This window comes from Acomys russatus, chromosome X (assembly GCF_903995435.1).
Source record: "Acomys russatus chromosome X, mAcoRus1.1, whole genome shotgun sequence".
Classification (NCBI taxonomy): Eukaryota; Metazoa; Chordata; class Mammalia; order Rodentia; family Muridae; genus Acomys; species Acomys russatus.
The window spans coordinates 51753551-51773740 of record NC_067169.1 but is presented as its reverse complement, the minus strand read 5'-3'; the positions used below and the strand labels follow the sequence as shown (position 1 = coordinate 51773740).

General features: G+C 36.7%; 1 protein-coding gene across 1 annotated transcript in view; it reads left to right on the top strand.

Annotated features, from left to right (window-relative positions):
* Positions 1–20190, top strand: part of Tex11 (testis expressed 11) — a 223002-nt gene that overhangs the window by 89507 nt on the left and 113305 nt on the right. Inside the window, exons 13-15 of the mRNA XM_051141799.1 lie at positions 6237–6388; positions 10575–10660; positions 16790–16927. Of these exons, the coding sequence (XP_050997756.1) occupies positions 6237–6388; positions 10575–10660; positions 16790–16927 (376 nt within the window). The remainder of the gene's footprint in view (positions 1–6236; positions 6389–10574; positions 10661–16789; positions 16928–20190) is intronic.

The window sequence follows — 20190 nt, the reverse complement described above, 5'->3', positions numbered from 1 at the left end:
TTGTATCTATTTGGTGTTCTGTAAGCTTCTTATATGCTTATAGGCATTTCTTTGTTTAAGTTAGGAAATTTTTCGTCCATGATTATTGAAAATATTTTCTGGGCTGTGGAGCTTTGAGTTTCACCTTTTTCTATTCCGATTATTTTTTAGGGTTGGTCTTTTCAGAGTGTCCCATATTTCTTGGATGTTTTGTGTTAGGAACTTTTTAGATTTAACATTTTGTTTGATGTATCAATTTCTTCTATCGTATCTTCTACACCTGAGATTCTTTCTAACATCTCTTGTATTCTGTTGCTGATGCATCTGTAGTTCCTTCTCTTACCTAGGTTTTCCATCTGTAGGATTCCTTCTCTTTGTGTTTTCTTTATTGCTTCAATTTCCATTGTCAGGTCTTGAACAGTTTTGTTTCCTTCACCTGTTTGACTGTATTTTCCTGTGGTTTTAAAAGAGATTTATTCACTTCCTCTTTAAAGGCCTCTTTTATCTTCATAAGATTGGATTTAATGTTATTTTCTTGTGCTTCCACTTAGTTGGAATGTCCAGGGCTTGCTGTAGTTGGCTCTGGTGGGGCTATGTTGCCTTGGCTCTTGTAGACTGTGTTCTTACCCTGGCCTCTAGTTGTCTGGGATTTGGGGTTTTTATAGGTTTAGGTCTGATTTCTGAGTGTATCTGTTACATGGATGTTTTTGGATTTTTTTCCATTGGTTTTTGTTTCTTAGTCTTTTGGCCTTAGTGGCCTGGGGTTCTGGTGACCAGAGAGTCTCCATGTCCAGTTGGGCATCTCCACTGAGGTTGTTGTGGCCTGCATGACCTCTGGGATTTTGGGTACCAGTGTTGCCCCCAGGATCCCTAGTACCATTGTGGCCTGGGGTTGCTGGTGCCTGCATGGCTTGGTGCTGCTGGTATTGGTGTGCCCTCCAGGAAATCAGGTGCAATTGTGGGCCAGAAAATGGAGTCAAGAGGATGGAGTGCATTTTACAGCTGTTGGGTGTACTTTAAGGGGAGCTGGCAGGGCATATGCATGAAGCGGTGCCTTACCCGGTGTCCTTGGTGCTGGAGTGGCATCTGAAAAAGCAGATGGATTTGTGGGCCAGAAAAGGAAGCACAGGGAATAGGCTGCAGTTCACGGTTAATTCCCTTGTAGCTTTACTATTCTTTCTTTGTTCTGTATATTTAGTATTTCTAATTTGTCCTGAGGAATTTATTTTCATCTATTTTGTGTTCTGTATGCTTCTTGAACCTTGATATACATCTCTTTCCTTAGATTTGGTAATTTTCTTCTATGATTTAAAAAATGTTTTTCTGTGCCTTTCATCTGAGTTTTCTCTCCTTCTTCTATACCTGTTATTCATAGATTTGGTCTTTTCACAGTGCCCCAGATTTCCTGGATGTTTTGTGTCTGCATTATTTTAGATATAATTTTTTTTTTTGGCTGAGCTACTTCTTCTCCCTTGTTTTCAAGACCTGAAATTGTCCTCTTTTACTTCATTCAATCTGTTTGTGAGGCTTACCTTTGATCTTTTTGTTTGACTTCCTGAGCTTTTCATTTTGAGTTTTATTTTAGTTTGGCTTTTCTTTAGCAATTATATTTTAAAAATCAGTTCTGCAGCTTTATTTGACACTTAGCAGGTTGGTTTTCATCTACATTTTCTGTAGGTTTTTAAAATATTTGTTAACAAGCATGTCAGTTATCTATGTATAGCTCTTGTTTGGTGAGTCCTCATCTTCATTACATTTTCTGGACAAATGTACATGGATGCTATATGGAACATTCCTTATACCTTTGTATCAGACGCTTTATTGAGCCTGATATCAAGCACACATCTGGAGTCCCCATCTCCTTTATGACAAATTTCTTGATTTCTTTGAGTGTTCAAGGGGGGGGGGCACACTCCATGGATGCGCTTGTGAATGTTGGTGTATTCTTGGGACACCACCTCATTGACAGCAGAACCGCCTTTCTTCTGACCACCTTTCTTTGTGGCAGCCATTGTGCTGGGCCCAAGTTGGAAAAGTAGCAATATTTCTTTGTTCAATTCTATCTTGAATCATTTTCAGTATTCCATTCAAGGGCTTGCTTTTATTTTTACCATCATCACTGAAGTACTAGTTTATATTCTCTTTAAGGTTATTGAACAGTGTATATTCAGGGTTCTCTAAAGGAACAGAACTGAAGGAATGAAACACACACAAACACACACACACACACACACACACACACACACACACACACATACACACACACACACACCCCACAAGTTGAATATTGGCCATCAGAAACATTCATAATTGCCATTTTAAAGTTCTTGTTTGTGCTTCAGATAATTTGTTTTTTTCTCATGGATGATTACAGTATAGGTGCTGGTTTCTAGAAGAGGCATATTGTCTTGATCCTATTTATGGGGCTCTTTTACAATGGGATCTAGTTACTGGTTTGTTGCATTAAGTTACTATCTTGTAGTTCTGTGGCTTGACTGGGCTCAACATGGGTGGCTGTTGCTTGAAGGGGCGTTTCATGGATGCAGTCAGATAGCAGATGGTGCTACAAATATCCAAACTTCTAGATATTAAAACATGGCTAGACTGAATATTAATTATACTTTCTTCACTTACATATTTGTTGCATGAAGTGTTTGAAACATCTGGAGGTTAATCCTATATCTCCCTCTGTCATCATGTGTCTAGTTTAGATTTTCTTATGAAATGCTTGAGATGTCTGGAGTTAGGACGATTGTAATGTGTCTTGCTGTGACTATCTGGTCCTATCTTTCTTGAGTGGGTGTAATGTTATTTGGTTGCTATTACTCCAATCTGATAAGTTGGAGACCAGGAGAATTTGCTTGATTTTCAGTTTTAGGGCCACTCTGGGTTTCCAGGTTCAGATTATGACTTTCCCCAAATCTGTATTAATTCTGGCTTCAGATTCCAAGCATTCTCAGATCAAAGCACAATTCATTGGGAGGATATATTACAAACTAGCTATTACAGTGGGCTAGACACACTACTACCATCCCTTCTTTGATGTAGGAATTAGAGGAATTTTCACTACTATGCTGATTGGTTTTCTTCTTTGTTATTCTTTCCCCCAAGTTTGCATCCTTTGCTTCTTATATAAGCTGAAATTGGTCCCCGATATTGCTTAAAATTTGTTTGACAGAAAAGCCTGGGTTCAAATATAAGTGGTCTCTATTGCTTGTCACACAATGGAAAATTGGATTAATGTTTACAGTTTTTCTGTAATCATAATAATTTTTCCTGTGTACCATTCATTTCTTATTTAATAGATTTTTCCTAGGCTATTTATTTTTGGTTGAGTGAGATAACTATCCAACTATTTATTCTTTTTAGTTTCAGTATTCTCATGCCTGATGTTTGTTATCAGTCAAATTGCATTTACTTTTAATTACAGAAATCTTTCAAGGTTTCTAAGCACAGACAATATGTTTTCCCAGTCTCTGGCTCTGCGGTGGATTTATTCTCAGATTTATTCTGTTATTTTTCTTGCCATAAATAATAGTGAGATGGATGTAATTGCTTATTTTTACATAAGTAATTCTTGCCTGAATCTTTGAATCAGCATGATATATTGTATCCTCAGTATTTTTTAGAGTTGACCTTTTTTTTCTTTTCATTTTACAATCTTCTATACTGAGTCAGAATTAAAAACATTAGCAATGTGTTGAGGGCCATTTCAGAAATTGTTGGAAATTCTACCCCTATTTGAAGCTAAAATGCCTGGAACATTAGAGGCTACCCAGGCTTACCGCATCTCTCCTTCACCTCCTCCTGTGGCTAGCTTAGACAATGTTTTATCTTGAGACACTGTCACTTGCTGAATCTGGGGCTGGATGTTTCAGCTAACCTAAGTGGCCAGCAGAACTTTTGAGATTTTCCTGTCTCTGCCACTCTCTCAGGTTAGTTTTATAAACTATATAAATTTTAAATACACTAACCTCATATTGGATATGTGATATGAAATATTTCCTCTGACTATGTAGAGTTCCTTTTCATTTTTGCTAAAGGTTTGTTTCCTTTGCTCTATAAAAACATTTTAGATTTATATAGTCTTACTTGATTATTTTGACTTTGCTTTTGTCTGTTGAATTTATTTCATTACCAAGACCACTGCCAAAGAGCTTATTCTCTATTTTATTTCTTTTAGGTGTTTTATTTTTCAAGCATTATACTTAAGTATTTATTACTGTTGGATTAATTTGTATGAATGGTGTAAGATAAAGGTGCAGTTTCATGGTTTTGAATGTGAACATCTATTTTCCCAGTGTCATTTATTGAAGAGACAACATTTTCTGCTGTTTTATTGATACTCTTATAGAAAAGAATGAGTGGTTTCTTAGCTTTCAATATTGTTTATTGTTCGATGTTTCTGTTTTGATGATAGTATCATACTGTTGGGACTACTATAGCTTTGTAGTAGAATTTAAAATCAGGAAGTGTTATGTATCTTTCTGTTTTTAAGATTTATTTTTATTTTGTTTATGTGTCTGTGGGAATGTGTGCTACATGTATGCAGATGCCTGCAAATGCCAAAAGGCATCCAGTTCCCTGGGGCCAGAGTTACAGGCAGTTGGGAGCCCCATGGCATGGGTGCTGAGAACCAAGTTTGGATCTTCTGGAACAGTAGAAATATCTCGTAACTTCTGAGCCATCTTTTTAGCCCTTGCTTTTTATCTTTACAAATTTGCTTGTCATTTAGGTTTATTTGTAGTTTATAAGATTTTAGGATTACTGTTTCTATTTCTATGAAAAATGATATTAGAATTTTGATAGAGATTGCCCTTACTCTATAGATTTAAGGGGTAAGCATAAATATCTTAGCAATTAATTCTTTTAATCTATGATGATATATATCCTTCCATTTGCATCAGCATTTCATCTTAGTTATATTTATTCTTAACTATTTTATTTATCTTTTCATGCTATAGAAAAGGAGAAAGGCCTTTGTTTTGCTTACAGTATATTTAATTGTGATATAGAAATGCTATTGAGTTTTGTATGTTAGTTTTATATCCTGAAATTATACTGAATTTATTTATCATATAAGCTTCTTAGAATCGCTTGTACAACCAGAGAAATTTTAGCTGGAACATTTATGTCTCAGATCCATTTGGGGTTAATTTTTGCAAAGTAAAAGTCTCAATTTTGGGGAGTGTAAAAGTCTACTTGTTTCCATCATTATTCTTTGAAAGACTTATTTTTGCCATTAAATGGTCATAGCACCTTCATCAGAAATTATTTGATCATACATGCCAAGATTTATTTCTATGTCCTCTATTGCATTTCATTGGTTTATCTGTATTTTTGCCAGTCCCATAAATTGTAGTTATTGTATCTTTGTAATACGCTCTGACATCAGAAATCATGAGTCTTCCAACTCTGTTTTTTGTTTTCAAGATTGTTATGATTATTTCAGAGCCTTTGAAATGTGACACGAATACACTATCTCAATAAAAAGCTCTTACTATTTCAATAGTTATTGCATTAATTAGTCTATACTGAGAGTATTGACTTTTTAACAATATTAAAAGCCAGGCATGGTGGCACACACCTTTAATCTCATCACTCAGGGAGGCAGAGGCAGGTGGAGCTCTGTGAGTTCAAGGCCAGCCTAGTGTACAAAGCAGGTCCAGGAAAGCCATGGTTATACAGAGAAACCCTGTTTCTAATAAACAAAACAAAACAACCCCCTCCAAAACAAAAACAAAAACAAAAAACAGGCATGATGACTCATGACCTTGGGAAACCAAGACAGGAAGATTCCTGAGTTGAAACCTAGCTTTGGCTACAGAGTGAGACCTTGTCTTGAAACAAACAAAACAATAAAGAAAATGTTGATCTAGCAATATGTCTCAACATGTAATTGTGCCTGCCCTCAAGCCTGAAGACCTGAACTCCATTTCTGGGACCTATATGGCAAACTGAAAGTACCCACTCCAATAATTTGTTCTCTGACCTCCACATGTGTTCCCTGACATAGGTGCATTCTCCCTCTACCCCCCTCTCAATCTCTCTCCCTCCCTCTTCCTCCCTCCCTTCTTTCCTTATCTCTGTCATATAAAGTAATAAAAATATTGAAGGAAGTGTTACTATAATTATTTATTAATGACAAATATTCAATGGTATTAACTAAGCTTGTTTTAGCTCACATTGAAATTTTAATTCCATGGATCAAAAACCAGTTCTATTTACACTGCTTAAAATTATGTCTCTTTGGGCAGAGATTTTGTTGGATTTTATTTTCTGAGGATCATCTCTGATCATTTTAAGTTGCCAGAAGATAGGAAGAGAATTGTGTTACTCTACATTGACATACTTTTACAAAAGGATTACAACCTGAATGCTGAAGAGGAGATTAAAGAAATCCTTATAGGTCAGTAAGACTTTGCATTTTCTGAAAGTTGTTAATCTGCTTATTATTTTAAGATAAATGTCAGAACAATAGCAAAATCCTCAGATCAACAAGTTTTTCCAATTTCCTTTTCTCCTCTCTTCTTAATGGTTTTCAACAACAGTGTAACTATCTAGAGGTCATAACTTTGGTATGCTGTAGTGAACAACTAAACAAAAATGACAAAACATCTTCAAATTACAGACAAACCTCTGAGCCCATCTATAGTAGAAAATTATGAGGTTTTTAAACCCAAGTTCATGTTTCTGATTGACCTCAGATTAGCTATGTTCCTTTGGGCAAGTCAGTATCTTTAGACTCTGGCTTTTTTAAGCTGTGAAGTGAATATTGGGAACCAAATTCTTGATTTGAAAGCATTTTAGCAGCAGCATTATTTTGTGTTGCAGTGTTACATAAACTTCACAAAACAGATTTGATTTTCTGTAGTTAAAGCAGATATGTAAAGCCAATTCTGCTCAGAATTGCTTTCTGCATAGCACCCATACTTTAAAGTGTGTAGATCACTGGCTTAGAAAATTCTCTGCCTGACCTCATCTGGAGTGTTAGTCACTAAATGTTAAAGGAAACTTTGTTCTGAATGATGGCATTTAAGGTGATGCATACTTCTGTTGTATTTTACTACATTGTTTAAATTTGTGTGCATCATATTTTCATAAAAACAAAGACATTAATAGCTTCTTGATTACTTCCTCTTGGTGAGGAAGGGGAAGCAGGCTATCTGGATGAGATCTGATAGGCTGTGATCATATGCTTGGGGAAGGAGGTCCCCTTCTGTCAGAGGTCTAGGGGAAGGGGATAGGGCAAAAGAGGGAGGGAGGGTGGGAAGGGGAAGATACAAGTGAGGGGATATCAATTGGGATGTAATCTGAAGAAATTATGATAAAATAAAAAATAGTTTCTGAGAGGAAGTTATCCATTAAGAGCTTTTTTGAATTCTATTTCCTATGAGCTGCATTTTCCTTTTTAAAAATTAATTTACTTATTTTACATCCCAATCATAGCTTCTCCTCCCTCCTCTCCTCCCAGTCCCCTCCCCTCCCCTCCTCCCTTTCTCCTCAGAAGAGGCTCAGAAAAAGGGAGGTCTTCCATGGATATCAACCTTCCTTGGCATATCAAGTTGTAGTAGGACTAGGAGCATCTTTTGTTGTGGCTAGTGGTTAGAGAAAAGGGATCCCAAGGCAGGCAACAGAGTCAGAGACAGCTCCTGCTCCTGCTGTTAGGGGTTTCATATGAGCACTGAGCTGTACAACTATTAACATATAAGTAGGGGACCTAGATCTATCCCCTACATGCTCTTTGCTTGGTGGTTCAGTCTCTGTGAGCCCCTATAGGCTCAGGTTGGTTGGTTCTGTATGTTTTCTTGTGATGTCCTTGACCCCTCTAGTTCCTTCAGTCCTTAACCCAATTCTTTCACAGAACTTCCCAAGCTCCACCTAATGTTTGGTCGTGAGTCTCTGCATCTTTCCATCAGTTGCTGGGTGAAGCCTCTCAGATGGCAGTCATGCTAGGCACCTGCCTGGAAGTATAGTACAATGTCATTAATAGTGTCAGGGGTGTGCTTGCGTGCGCTCTCTCTCTCTCTCTCTCTCTCTCTCTCTCTCTCTCTCTCTCTCTCTCTCTCTCAGCATAGGTCTCAAGCTGGGCCAGTCATCGGCTGGCTATTCCCTTAATTTCTGTTCTATCTTTACTGCAAGTCTTGCTGGCAGGACAAATTGTTGAGTTCCAGCTTTAATCCATGGTGGTCTGACAAGATGCAAAGGGACTTGCTTTGTGACTCACTATATGGTCAGTTTTGGAGAAAGTTCTGTGAGGTGCTGAGAAGGTATATTCTTTTGTGTTTAGGTGAAATGTTCTGTAAATATCAGTTAGGTCCATTTGATTCATGACTTCTATTAATTTCATTATTTCTCCATTTAATTTTTGTCTCGATGATCTGTCTGTTGGGGAGAGTGGAGTGTTGAAGTCTTCTACTATTAATGTGGGGGCTTTGATGTTTGATTTAAGCTTTAGTAATGTTTCCTTTATGAATTTGGGTGCTCCTGCATTTGAGGCATAGATGTTCAGAATTGAGACATCATCTTGGTGGATTTTTCATACTTTGATGAGTATGAAGTGTCCTTCCCCATTTCTTTTGATTAATTGTAGTTTAAAGTCTATTTTATTAGATGTTAGAATGGCAACTCCAGCTTGCTTATTGGGTTCATTTGCTTAGAAAATTTTTTCCAACACTTTGCTCTGATGCTGAGGTGTGTTTCTTGTATGCAGCTTAATGAAGGATCCATTCTGTTAACCTGTGTCTTTTTATTGAGTAATTGAGTTCATTGATGTTGAGATATATTAATGACCAATGATTGTTAATTCCTGTTATTTTGATGGTGGTGGTGGTAGTGTGTGTGTGTGTGTGTGTGTGTGTGTGTGTGTGTGTGTGTGTGTGTGTGTGTGTGTTGGAGGCCAGGGCATGACCTTAGCTGTCATTCCTTAAAAACCACCTTATGGTTTGAAATAAAGGCTCACTGGGACCTGTGATATGTTAATTCCTGTAGACTGGCTCACTAGGGTTAGATTTGCTAATTTAATTACACTCCTAATATCCAAGGATCCTCCTATCTCTCCCTCCCCACTCCAGGGATTAGAAGAGCATGCTACCATGCCTAGCTTTTTATGTGGGTATGGAGCTCCAAACTCAGGTCCTTGTGCTTACATGCTACAACCAGCTGAGCACTTTACCAACTGAACTGTCTTCTCAGCCTTTGGCAAGCTATATATTTCAGAAACAGCACCTTACTTGGTTGCTTAGTCTGTGCTCATGTGATTCTGCTCCCTCAGCCTCCTAACTCACTGAGACTACAAGTATTTTGCTTACTGCAATAAGGTGATAGTACAATAAAATACAATAAGTGTTCGTTGATGTTGACCTTTAATAGTCAAGAAAAGGTTAAATTTTACATAAGAGAGCTAGGAAGTTAGACATGTATTTATATTTTGTGTTTATGTGTGTATATATATACACACATATATAGTGTTCATGTTTGTATATGTGCCTATATCCATAGTGCAACCTCAGGTATCTTTCCTTAGGCATCCTCAACCTTGTCTCTTGAGACAGGACGTATCATTAGGTAGGAGTGAACTGAGTAAACTAGGTTGGCCTGCCAGTGATCCCCAGGGATCCACTTTCTCCTCCTCTCCAGCACTAGAACAACAAGCATGTGCCACCATGCCTGACCTTTTACATGAGTTCTGGGAATTAAACTGTGGTCCTCATGTTTACATAGCAAGCACTTTGCCAACTGAGCTATTTCCCTAGCCTTAGACTTCCTGTTTAAGGAAAGAAATTGTCAGATAACTTAAAAAATTATTTTACAGAATAATTCATTTACAAAAAATCTGTTAGAGTTTTACACATATAATCAAAGTATTATAATCTTTTAAGGAGGCATATTACATAGCTGGTTACTCTTAGATAAGTATTTTAAGCCATGAAACAGGCTACATTTGCTGACTCCACTGGTGAGTCAGAGAGTATTAGTGTTCTAATGAAGACATTTGCGGAAATTGATGGTTTGTGCCAAAAGAGCAGATGAGAAAGGGGTGTAGAATTCTATTGCAATTTAAACTTTACTTTAATGTGCTATTGTAGTTGAATTCTGTAAGTGTCTAGACCAGAAATAATCAGGCACAAGTTACAATTTAAATGAATAGAGCTTATCTGTAAGTGTGGTCTTAAAGTACTTTTTAAAAAGCTGTAAAGTATAATTGGCCTTTCTTGTGAACTTGATCTGATCTTTTTAGTATATAATAGTATCAACAGTTATTATTAATGATTTCTGACATTGCTGTCTGCTCATTCACAATAACCTTATTAGGGCACCAGATGATCTAATTTAGGCTGGGAATCTATCAGGGACTGTTGGGAGAATTCCAGTGATTGTAGCAAACTCTGATTGTATTATATGACCAATTACAGTGCTAAACCAAACTGAAGGTAAAAACCTGTCTGAATGTGATTGCTTTATAGACATTACTTAAAGATTACGTACAGTTATATGATTAAGTCTAATGTGAATATAGTTAGCATTCTTTGTATAATGCAGTGGATCTAGCGTCTTTTCAGAGGCTGATTTTTTGTATGTTTGTTTGTTTTTAGGTCACCAAACAAGAAACCGACTGACAAGAGATTTAGTAAATTGGTTACACAACATTCTATGGGAAAAAGCTGCCAGAAGTTTTAAGGTTTGGAAATAATCTGTTTTTGCTCATTGTATTCTTTCTCCTCTGCACCAAATAAAAACACTGTTCACTATAGAAATCATAGAGAACAGGATCTGGGAAATGCAGCTCAGTGGCAGAGCACTTGTGTAGCATGTGTAAGACCCTAGATTCTATTCTCAGTACCACATCAGCAAATAAACAAGCAAGCAAAAATATAGTAATAAATAATACTTTAGCAGTCTCTATTTTTAGATGCCACCTATGTATAAATATTCACAGTGCAGAATGTTTACTCAAATATAGTAAGTCATGATTCCTCCCCATTTTGAACTTTTAGTAAAGAGAAATGATATTACTGATAGGAAAGTAATTTGATGTGAGAGGCAAGAAAGTTGTGGAGGATTGTAATTCCCTTTAAGAAAGTATTCTTGCTTTTAAAAGTAGTTTTAAAAATGATAAAAACAATCTTGGTTTCCTGTACAGATTATCAATTTTTAAGAGCAAGGTAAATTGCTCTTCATTATACCATTTAAACATTTTTGAACGTTTGTGTACATGTATGTTCCTGTGTGTATAAAATGGGATATAGTTTCTTTAAAAAAACATGTTAGTATTTCTATTTTCAACCAAAATGTAGCAACAGGGGCCAGTTTGTGTCCTTGCTTAAACAAGGCTCCTCCTAGAAATATAAGACAAAGCCCAGGCATGGTGGCACATACTCATTATCTCAGCACTGAGAAGGTGGAGGCAGGTAGATATTTGGAATCTGAGGAACGTTTAAGCTAACATTGAGAGTTCTAGGCCAGACTGGACCACATAGTGAAACTCTGGTTCAAAAAAGCAAAACAAAGAGCAAATTCCCCCTCTGATAACAAAACACAGAAAACTCCTGAAATACATTTTTAAAAAGTCGGTTTGATAGCATTGACAATGGGAAATGATCACTGGATGATAAGAAATAGGGTAAACAGTTTAATTATTGGCTTACTTAATGAGTTTCCAGACAACAGCATAGGAAGGGGAGCTGAAGTATGGTCTGACAAGCATTCTGATTTGAAGAGATGGAGTGGAAAGTCTGGGGAAGCTAAGGCAGAATTCACACAATAGGGTATCAGAAGATGAGTGTATAGCAGAGAGACTCCAATTATCAGAAGTTCCTTCACTAGTGTTTCACAACATACACAGGGAGTGAAACTATCTCAAATCAGAGGTGCAACCATCTAAAAATACTACAAAGAACAGTACTGGACAATCACTTAGGTCTGCGGATAGAGCCTATCTTACCATTCAGACTGGAAAACTCTGGCTCATGGACAGTAAAGATCTCAGAGGTCATAGGAGGGAATAATTAGTCCCATAATGAGCCCTTTTCCATAACCAACTAAAAATCATTTAAGTATATGTGAAAGGATCAAATTGATTTCAAGCAACTTCACTAGTTCAGAACCAGGCACTCAGAGGCAAGAAGAGACTTGATACCCTATGAGCATATACAGGGGGAGGAGGTCCCCCTCAGGAACAGTCATAGGGGAGGGGAGTAAGGGGAAAATGGGAGGGAGGGAGGGAGGAATGGGAGGATACAAGGGATGGGATAACAATTGAGATGTAATATGAATAAATTAATAAAATAAAACTAAAAAATTAAACAACAAGAACAACAACAACAACAAAAGACCAAAACCTAGGAGAAGAAACACTAAATCCTGTGGCTCCATGTCAAACATCTGCCTATCATAATAAAATCACTCGGGCTCTGAAAAAAAATAGAAGATATATGTGTCAATTTAGAATTCTATACCTGGCACATTTTTTAAATGTAGGCAACTGGTGTGAATATAAAATTGTGTAGCCACTAGTGAAAACTGTATGGAACTTCTAAAAATTAAAGTTCAGTGACATGTGAATCAATGAAACCTTCTGGTTATATATCTAAAAGAATTAAAAGCAAGAACTCAAGATGTTTGCGCATACATGTACATAGAAATGCTGTGCACACTAACAAAAAATGACCACAACTCATGTTCTATCAAGAGATAAATGGACAATCAAATTAAGTATTTATATACACTAGAATATTATTTGATCCTAAAAAAAGAACTCTGAATTCTCAATGTAAGCAATATATTTGTATGAAAATGTCTTTAACACAGTACAATGTACAATGAATATACATAATTTTAAAAAATATACCTCTTTTAACACTTTTTCCTTTAAATACATATTTTAATTGGTAAAAAATTGCTACAATGTAAATCTTGAGACTATTATGCTAAGTGAAGTAAGCTAGTCAAGTAAATAGTATTCAGTTCCACTAATATGAGTTACATAAAGTAGTAATATTCATAGAGATGTGTTCTACAGTTGTGGTTGTCAGAGATTTGGGATGAGGTTGACTATTGAACTCAGGGATGTATACATGCTAGGCATGGACTCTACCATTGCATTATACCTTCAGCCTTCAGAGTCTCACATTTTACAAGATGGGTAAGCTTTGGAGATTGGTTCTGTAATATGGTGAATATACATAAACTAGTGACCTGCATAGTAAAAATAGTTAATATAGGAGGTTGGGGAGAGAAAAAGTAGAACTTTTACTCAAGGAATACATAACAAAATCTTATCTCTTGTAAAAAGTTATGATGATCAATTTGATGTTATTCATTTTATTATGATTAAAAGTAACTTTTAAAATGAAACCCAAATTAAGACTTTGAACTATTCAAAAGCTAAAGTAACTCCAGCAGAGAGCCGTATTATGAAGAAGTTCTTTAAAGCAGGAGACTGATACTAGCTAGAAGTATGGCTCTATGCAAAAGAATGAAGAACACCAGAATTAGTACTTGCATGAATAAATGTATTTTCCTCTTATGAAAATGTCTTTAGGGCTGAGGCTGTAGTTCAGTTGGTAATGTGTTTGCATGTAAGCCTCAAGACCTAAATTTGACCTCTAGCACCCATGCCAAAAAAAGAGGCAGGCTAGTAAGCCCAGTGCTGGGCAGGTAAGACAGGTGGATTCCTGATGCTCCCTGGCCAGCCATCATAGCCTAATCTGAGAGGCCCTGTCCTAATGAGAAATCCTGTCTCACAAAAACAAGTGTATGGTTCCCAAGGCATGACATTGATCTAAATATATGTACACACATGTACATACTTGCCCACACGAACACTCACATACACACAGAAATACATTTTAAGAGTTGGTTGCTTAAACAAAAATAAAAGATTGTTTTATAGCTTGGGCATGGTGGCGCATGCCTTTAATCCCAGCACTAGAGAGGCAGATGCAGGCAGATCTCTGTGAGTTCGAGGCCAGCCTGGTCTACAAAGCGAGTCCAGGACAGCCAGGGCTACACAGAGAAACCCTGTCTTGAACCGCTCCCCCAAAAAGTAATTTTATGGAAGAGAGGTCTTTAAAACTAAAGCTACTGGAGCACCTGAACACTCATTGTCAAAAATTTCAAACATAGACACTAAAACATGCGAACAGAAATTACACAAAAACATGTTCCGACACAATAACCAATAGGAAAAAAGAGACCATTTATGAGTTGTCCAGGAAACACAAAAATCCCTAAGGAGCTATGACTTAGAATAACCAAAATTTTTTTTAAAAAATGAGCATACCAAATGTTAGTGGGAAGATTAAAGAATGGAAACCTTTATGGTGGAGTTATGAAACAATACACTTTAGGAAGTTCAGTATTACCTTCCAGGTTCCCAGAGAGCGACCAAGTGAGCTCTGAACATGCAGTGGCTTTTCCAGTATAAAGCTCCAAACTCCTTCTACAATCTTCCTCAAAACAACATGGTCAGATCTATCATAGCAATATGGTACTAATTTCTGTCTTAGTGTTTCTCTTGCTGTTATAAAACAGTGTCAGCTGAGCGTGATGGCTCACACTTTAATCCCAGCACTCAGGGAGGCAGATGCAGACAGATCTCTGTGAGTTCGAGGCCAGCCTGGTCTACAAAGTGAGTTTAGGACAGCCAAGGCTACACAGAAAAAAATCTGTCTCAAAACAAAACAAAACAAAAACAAAAACAAAAAAGCAAAAAAAGCCCCAAACCAAACAAAAACAAAAAACAAAAGCAAAACAAAACACCAAACCAACCAACCAAACAAACAAAAAACCACTGTGTCTAAAAGCAACTTGGAGAGGAAAGGGTTTGTTTCATCTTACAGTTTATATGGCATCCAAGGAAGTCATGGCAGGAATCCAAGGTAGGAACCTGGAGGTAGGAATTGATGCCAAGGCCATGGAAAAGTGCTGCTTAATGACTTATTCCTCATGGCTTGCTTAGCTTTATACCATCTGTGACCACCCACCCAGGGCTGGCGCCACTTTCTTTGGAATGGCCCCACCCACATCAATCATTAGTCAAGAAAATGCATCACATACTTGCCTACGGGCTAATGTAGTGGAAGCATTTTCTCAATTAAGGTTCCTTCTTCTAATGTGACTAACCAGCATCAAGTTGACATAAAAACACACTGGCACAGTTTGTAGTATTTCAAACATGACTCAAATGTCCATCAATACATGAATGTATAAGCAATGTCTGATATGTCCATATAATGAAATATTACTTAGCAATAAAAGGAAATTAATTATTGATACATGCAGCAACAGGGACAAATATTGCAACTAAGTTGAATGAAGAGGCCAGATGAAAAAGTCTGTATTACCTATCAAGCAGAAGGTCCCTGGGTTCAAGGCCAATGTTGCAAAATATGTTGTGGTAGATTTTGTAGTTAAATTAAAGATGAAGAGGAAGGATTCAAAGAAAAAGGAAAAAATAGGAAACAAGAAATTATATTCCAGACAAAGTAGAAGCATATAGAGACATATGCAGGGCTTATAGTTAATTGTTACAAGCCAAGCCGTCACTCTTTTCTCTTTTAAGGCTTCTTTATTTCTGTACTGAGAAGGTAAACATGACTTCAGAATCATCTCTTGTCTCCTTTTGATTCTGCTCCTCTCACCATTGCCCAATTTTGCAAACTTTTAAACTTTCACATTCAGTTCTGAAGAATGTAATCTTATGTTCAAATAGTCAAAGGCAGTGTTTTACCTCCTTAGCATAGCATCTACTTAAAAGGGCATTTTATTACTTTGAAGTTGTAATGACTTCAGTCATTAATTAAAAGACAGGAAACTTCTTAACAGAGTACAGGAGACTCATTTACCTTATATAGCCTTTATAAATAATCTGTTGTCTTAGGTTAAAATAATAAACCGAGCTATTTCTATTAGATTGTTCCTAATAGTTTATTTTTTTTAAAGACTTATTTATTTATTTATTTACTGTATGTGAGTGAACTTGCTCACCAGAAGAGGGCACCAGATAACATTATAGATGGTTGTGAGCCACCATGTGGTTCCTGGAAGTTGAACTCAGGACCTCTGGAAGAGCAGCCAGTGCCCATAACTGCTGATGTGTCTCTCTAGCCCCCCTAATAATTTCTTATAGTTGAAAAATTGACAGTAACAATTTATGTATAAGAATACAGTAGCATTAATTTTAATGGTGGAAATTCATCAAATAAGGAAACTAAGAAAATAATACATTGATTTTACTAAATATTTCCTTTACAAGTAGTCATTGAAAACTATAACAATCTAGATTAATATATATAAAATAAGATTAAGGAAAAATATGAAATTGTATATAAGCTGTGATAACTATAATTTGCATCTATAAAAGGATAAAGTTAAAATGTTATATAGAAAAGGAAGGTATGGTAACATGGTAATTTATGGGTGCTGTCACTAAAGATTTTTATCATTGTTTTTCGGTAGTTTTAAAAATGGCTTTGAAATTTTCTGGAGGTTGTGTACCACTTTTTAGACTCTTCATCCTTTGAGTGAAATAAATAACTTTTGTGTTTTGGTACTGGGGACTGAGCCAAAGCCTTTTGTGTGCTAATATCTGCTCTGTCACTGAAGTACAACTACAGCCTCTGAACTTTGTAACATGTAGGAAACAGAAAAAAAGACTAAAACACTTAGAACTCAATTAAGTAGGTATTGTTTTGCTTGTCTAAAAAGTGAAATCTGTAACATTTTGTTTGGCAATAGAGGGTAGTAGGGAAAATTTAGAGTGAATTTTCGAAATAGCTGTGATTTTTTTGTTGTTTTTTAACTTCAGATCAGAAATTATGCCAGTGCCCTACACTGGTACAGTTACTCTCTGAAGTTGTATGCGTGTGATCAAGTGGATCTGGATTTGGTCAAGCTGAAGAGGAACATGGCTTCCTGTTACTTACATTTGAAACAACTTCGTAAGGTGCTTTAATTTATCAATTCTATTTTCAGAAGCAGAAAATGTTCTGTGCAGTGGTGCATAGATGAATGCTGTGCTCTGATCTCATAGCTACTTAGGATGGCTGAGAGTGCCTTCATATACGAACAGGGTCAAATAGACGTCTTCTTGATTTGTATACTGCAAACAGGAAGCAGAACTTCACAAAGGAGAGAGTATTTGGGAAACTATTAATTTTTAAAATTATTAACCTTATCACTTATCATTTACCATATTCTGAAAGGTTATTTGCCACTAAACATGTGCTGTATAGTCCTTTAAAGCAGACTAAAATTTTATGATCTACACTTTTTTAAAAAATTTTTTATGATCTACACTTTTGTTAAATATCCAATGAGAGCAGATAATTGCAGAACATAGCTACTCTTTTACTTTTTGGTTATTATACTGTCTTTATAACCACTCAAGAAAAGTTCAGTGTACGACTCTTCATTAGGAAAAAATATAGAAGCTAAAAGATGAAAACGATTTTGTGAATGACAAAGCCATTCATATTTCTAATAGCATGTGGGACATTTCTTCTTTGAAGATCATACAATGTGCACATAATCTAGGGTACTGGTTCTTAGAAGAACAAAAATTGAGAAAGACAAGGGTGGACTCAATTGAATATGAAGGGTTTTGTTGCCTTTCAAGTTTTACTCACAGGTTTGGGGGAAATATGTGAATAAGGGTAGTGATTTTATAGATTTTCTTTGAAGATTCTCTCTGTGTTCTCAGGATTCTCTGGAAGAACAGAACCAATAGAATAAATACATTCACAAATAGCTGTGTTCATAGTGGAGGCTGGGATTCTGGTGGCTGGAATATGAGGGATATGAGGCTGGAGCCTTAGCTTTCCCAATCTGATGCTTAAGGCCTGGAGGATTCCTGAGAGCCACGTATATTCAGTCCCCATTAGCAGGTTGAAGAAGCTGAGTTCTAATGTCACTGAAGGATGGTATCAGCAGTGGCAGGACCACTGGTAGTGGCAGTAACACTGGTAGTGGCAGCAACAGAATAGATGCACTTGTCCCCAAGGCAAAAAGCAATACCCTTGGACTTTCTTTTATCTGGGCTGTGGCCAGGAGGCACTGCCATGAACTCTTGAGTTGGGGATCTTCTTCCCTAAGTTATTCTCCCAGAAAATACCCTTACACACCTGCCCGTATGCATGTCTCTTAGTTGATTCTAGATCCAGGCAGGTTGACAGCCGAAGTTAAACTTCAGAATCTGTCTTTGAAGCATTGTTTACATGATGGATGGGTGAAGAGGAGAAAAACTGATGAGGTGCATGTCCGTGGCTAGAAGCTCAGCAGATTACATATTGGACTCTTCATAAAAGAAAGGAGATTTTCTGGAGATTAAAAACAGAAAAATGTTAGCATTACCTGTAAACTCGACACAGCTTAGAGCTAGCTGAAAAAAATTACCAGAAGAAAAATACAAGTTGACTAGGTCCAGTCTTGCTCTACAAGAAACAGAAATGTTTTGTGTGGTGCTGGAGCTTGGGCACAGGGCCTCATGTGTACTAGGAAAATGGCCTGCCACTGTAGCACCCCGCCCCCAGCCTGAAGCAGGGCTTCTTACATCTGCGACTAATGACAGGATTGGTTTAGGAGTCAGTGTGGAAGTGAACCTATAATTGGAGTTGAAATGTTGTTAGCAGTAAGGAGGAGAAAATGGTCAGGCAGGAAAGCAGTATGTCTTAATAGCATGTACTGCACGTGCAACTTCGTAATTTAAGGCCATATGGGTGCGGAAGCCAAAGGTTATCTTGAAATGTTGAAGGTAACCATGTTTGTTATGCTCTCATTTCATCCTTCCTGTCTCCCTGGCAGACACTATTTGGATACTTAGCACATGTAAAGAGCATTTTCCTATGCAGTAGGACGGATAGAAAGGTAGAGGGGAGGAGAAGCCATCAGTGCTTTGCCATTGTCTAACCTTTGCTAATTTCATTGTCTGCTATTTTGAATGCTTCCTGTGAGCAGTATGAATATTGCTGAGAAATTTTATGAAGCTACATTTATTGGAACTGTTACAATTTTGTGCTTTTAAAATCCAGTTATATATAGTCAGTAATACTGACTGTTGTCTTCTTTCATATTCTGCAGTCATAATTCTAAAACACTATTTTTGTCCTTAATTGCCACAAAACATCTCACTTCTTTGAGCAAAAGTCTCCATGTGTGAATTGCTGAGCTTGTAGTCTGACATGCACTTCATCAAATTATTCCTCTTCACCCAGCTTTATTTTGGAGAAAGAAGTACTTTTTTTCTGGTGACTTTACTCTGCATATCTCAATCCTAGTTCATAAATACTTGTTTGGTTTTCTCCTTCTGTTACAATTATTTTGAACTGTTGTTTATTAAAAGAAATCCTTCATCTTTCAGGGATAGTCAAACTTCGATTCCTCTGCTCCATTTTTGATTGCCAAACTTTCTAACACAAAAAACTATTTGTATTTTTTCAGCACTTAACCATTTAGAAGTATTTACTGAATACTACATGCTAAGTAGTATTGGCATTGAGAATACACTAATGAACAAATAGGCTAAAAATAGCCTGACCCTGTAGAGCTTTCATTTTATCTGGGGAGATAATTTTTAAAGCATTATGATATGTTGTAGGTGTCAACGATTTTTGTGTAATGAGCCACACAGCAAATACTTAAGATTTTGTAAGTCGTGCAGTCCCCGATGGAACACTCAGCTCTGTTCTTACTATGGACACTGCCATAAATAATATGTAAACACATGCCCAGAAGAAACCACAAAGAAAACTTTATATTTAGAAATACTCAAGTTTGAATTTCATGTGATTTTCTTGTAGCATGAGATATTTGTCTTTTAATATTTTAGCCATCTAAAACCAATTAAGCTATTTTTAGTTTGTTGACTATGCAAAAACAGAGGGTGGTTCAGATTTCGCCAAAGATTGTAGTTTGTTGATCTGTTGCTAATTAAATAGTGATAAGTACTAAGAAGAAAACCTGAACAGGAAAGGATGACAAGATGACTGTATGAATTAAAAGAGCCACGGCTTGAGAGATTGCTCAGTGGTTAAGAATACTAGCTGCTTTTCTAGAAGACCTAGGTTTAATTCCTATCCACCTACATGGTGGCTCAGAGCTTTCTGTAACTCCAGTTCAGGGGATCTGGCAAGCCAATCCTTGTACAGACAAACATGCAGGCAAAATACTAATGCACATAAAATAAAACCAAGCAGGAATTAAAGCAGCCAC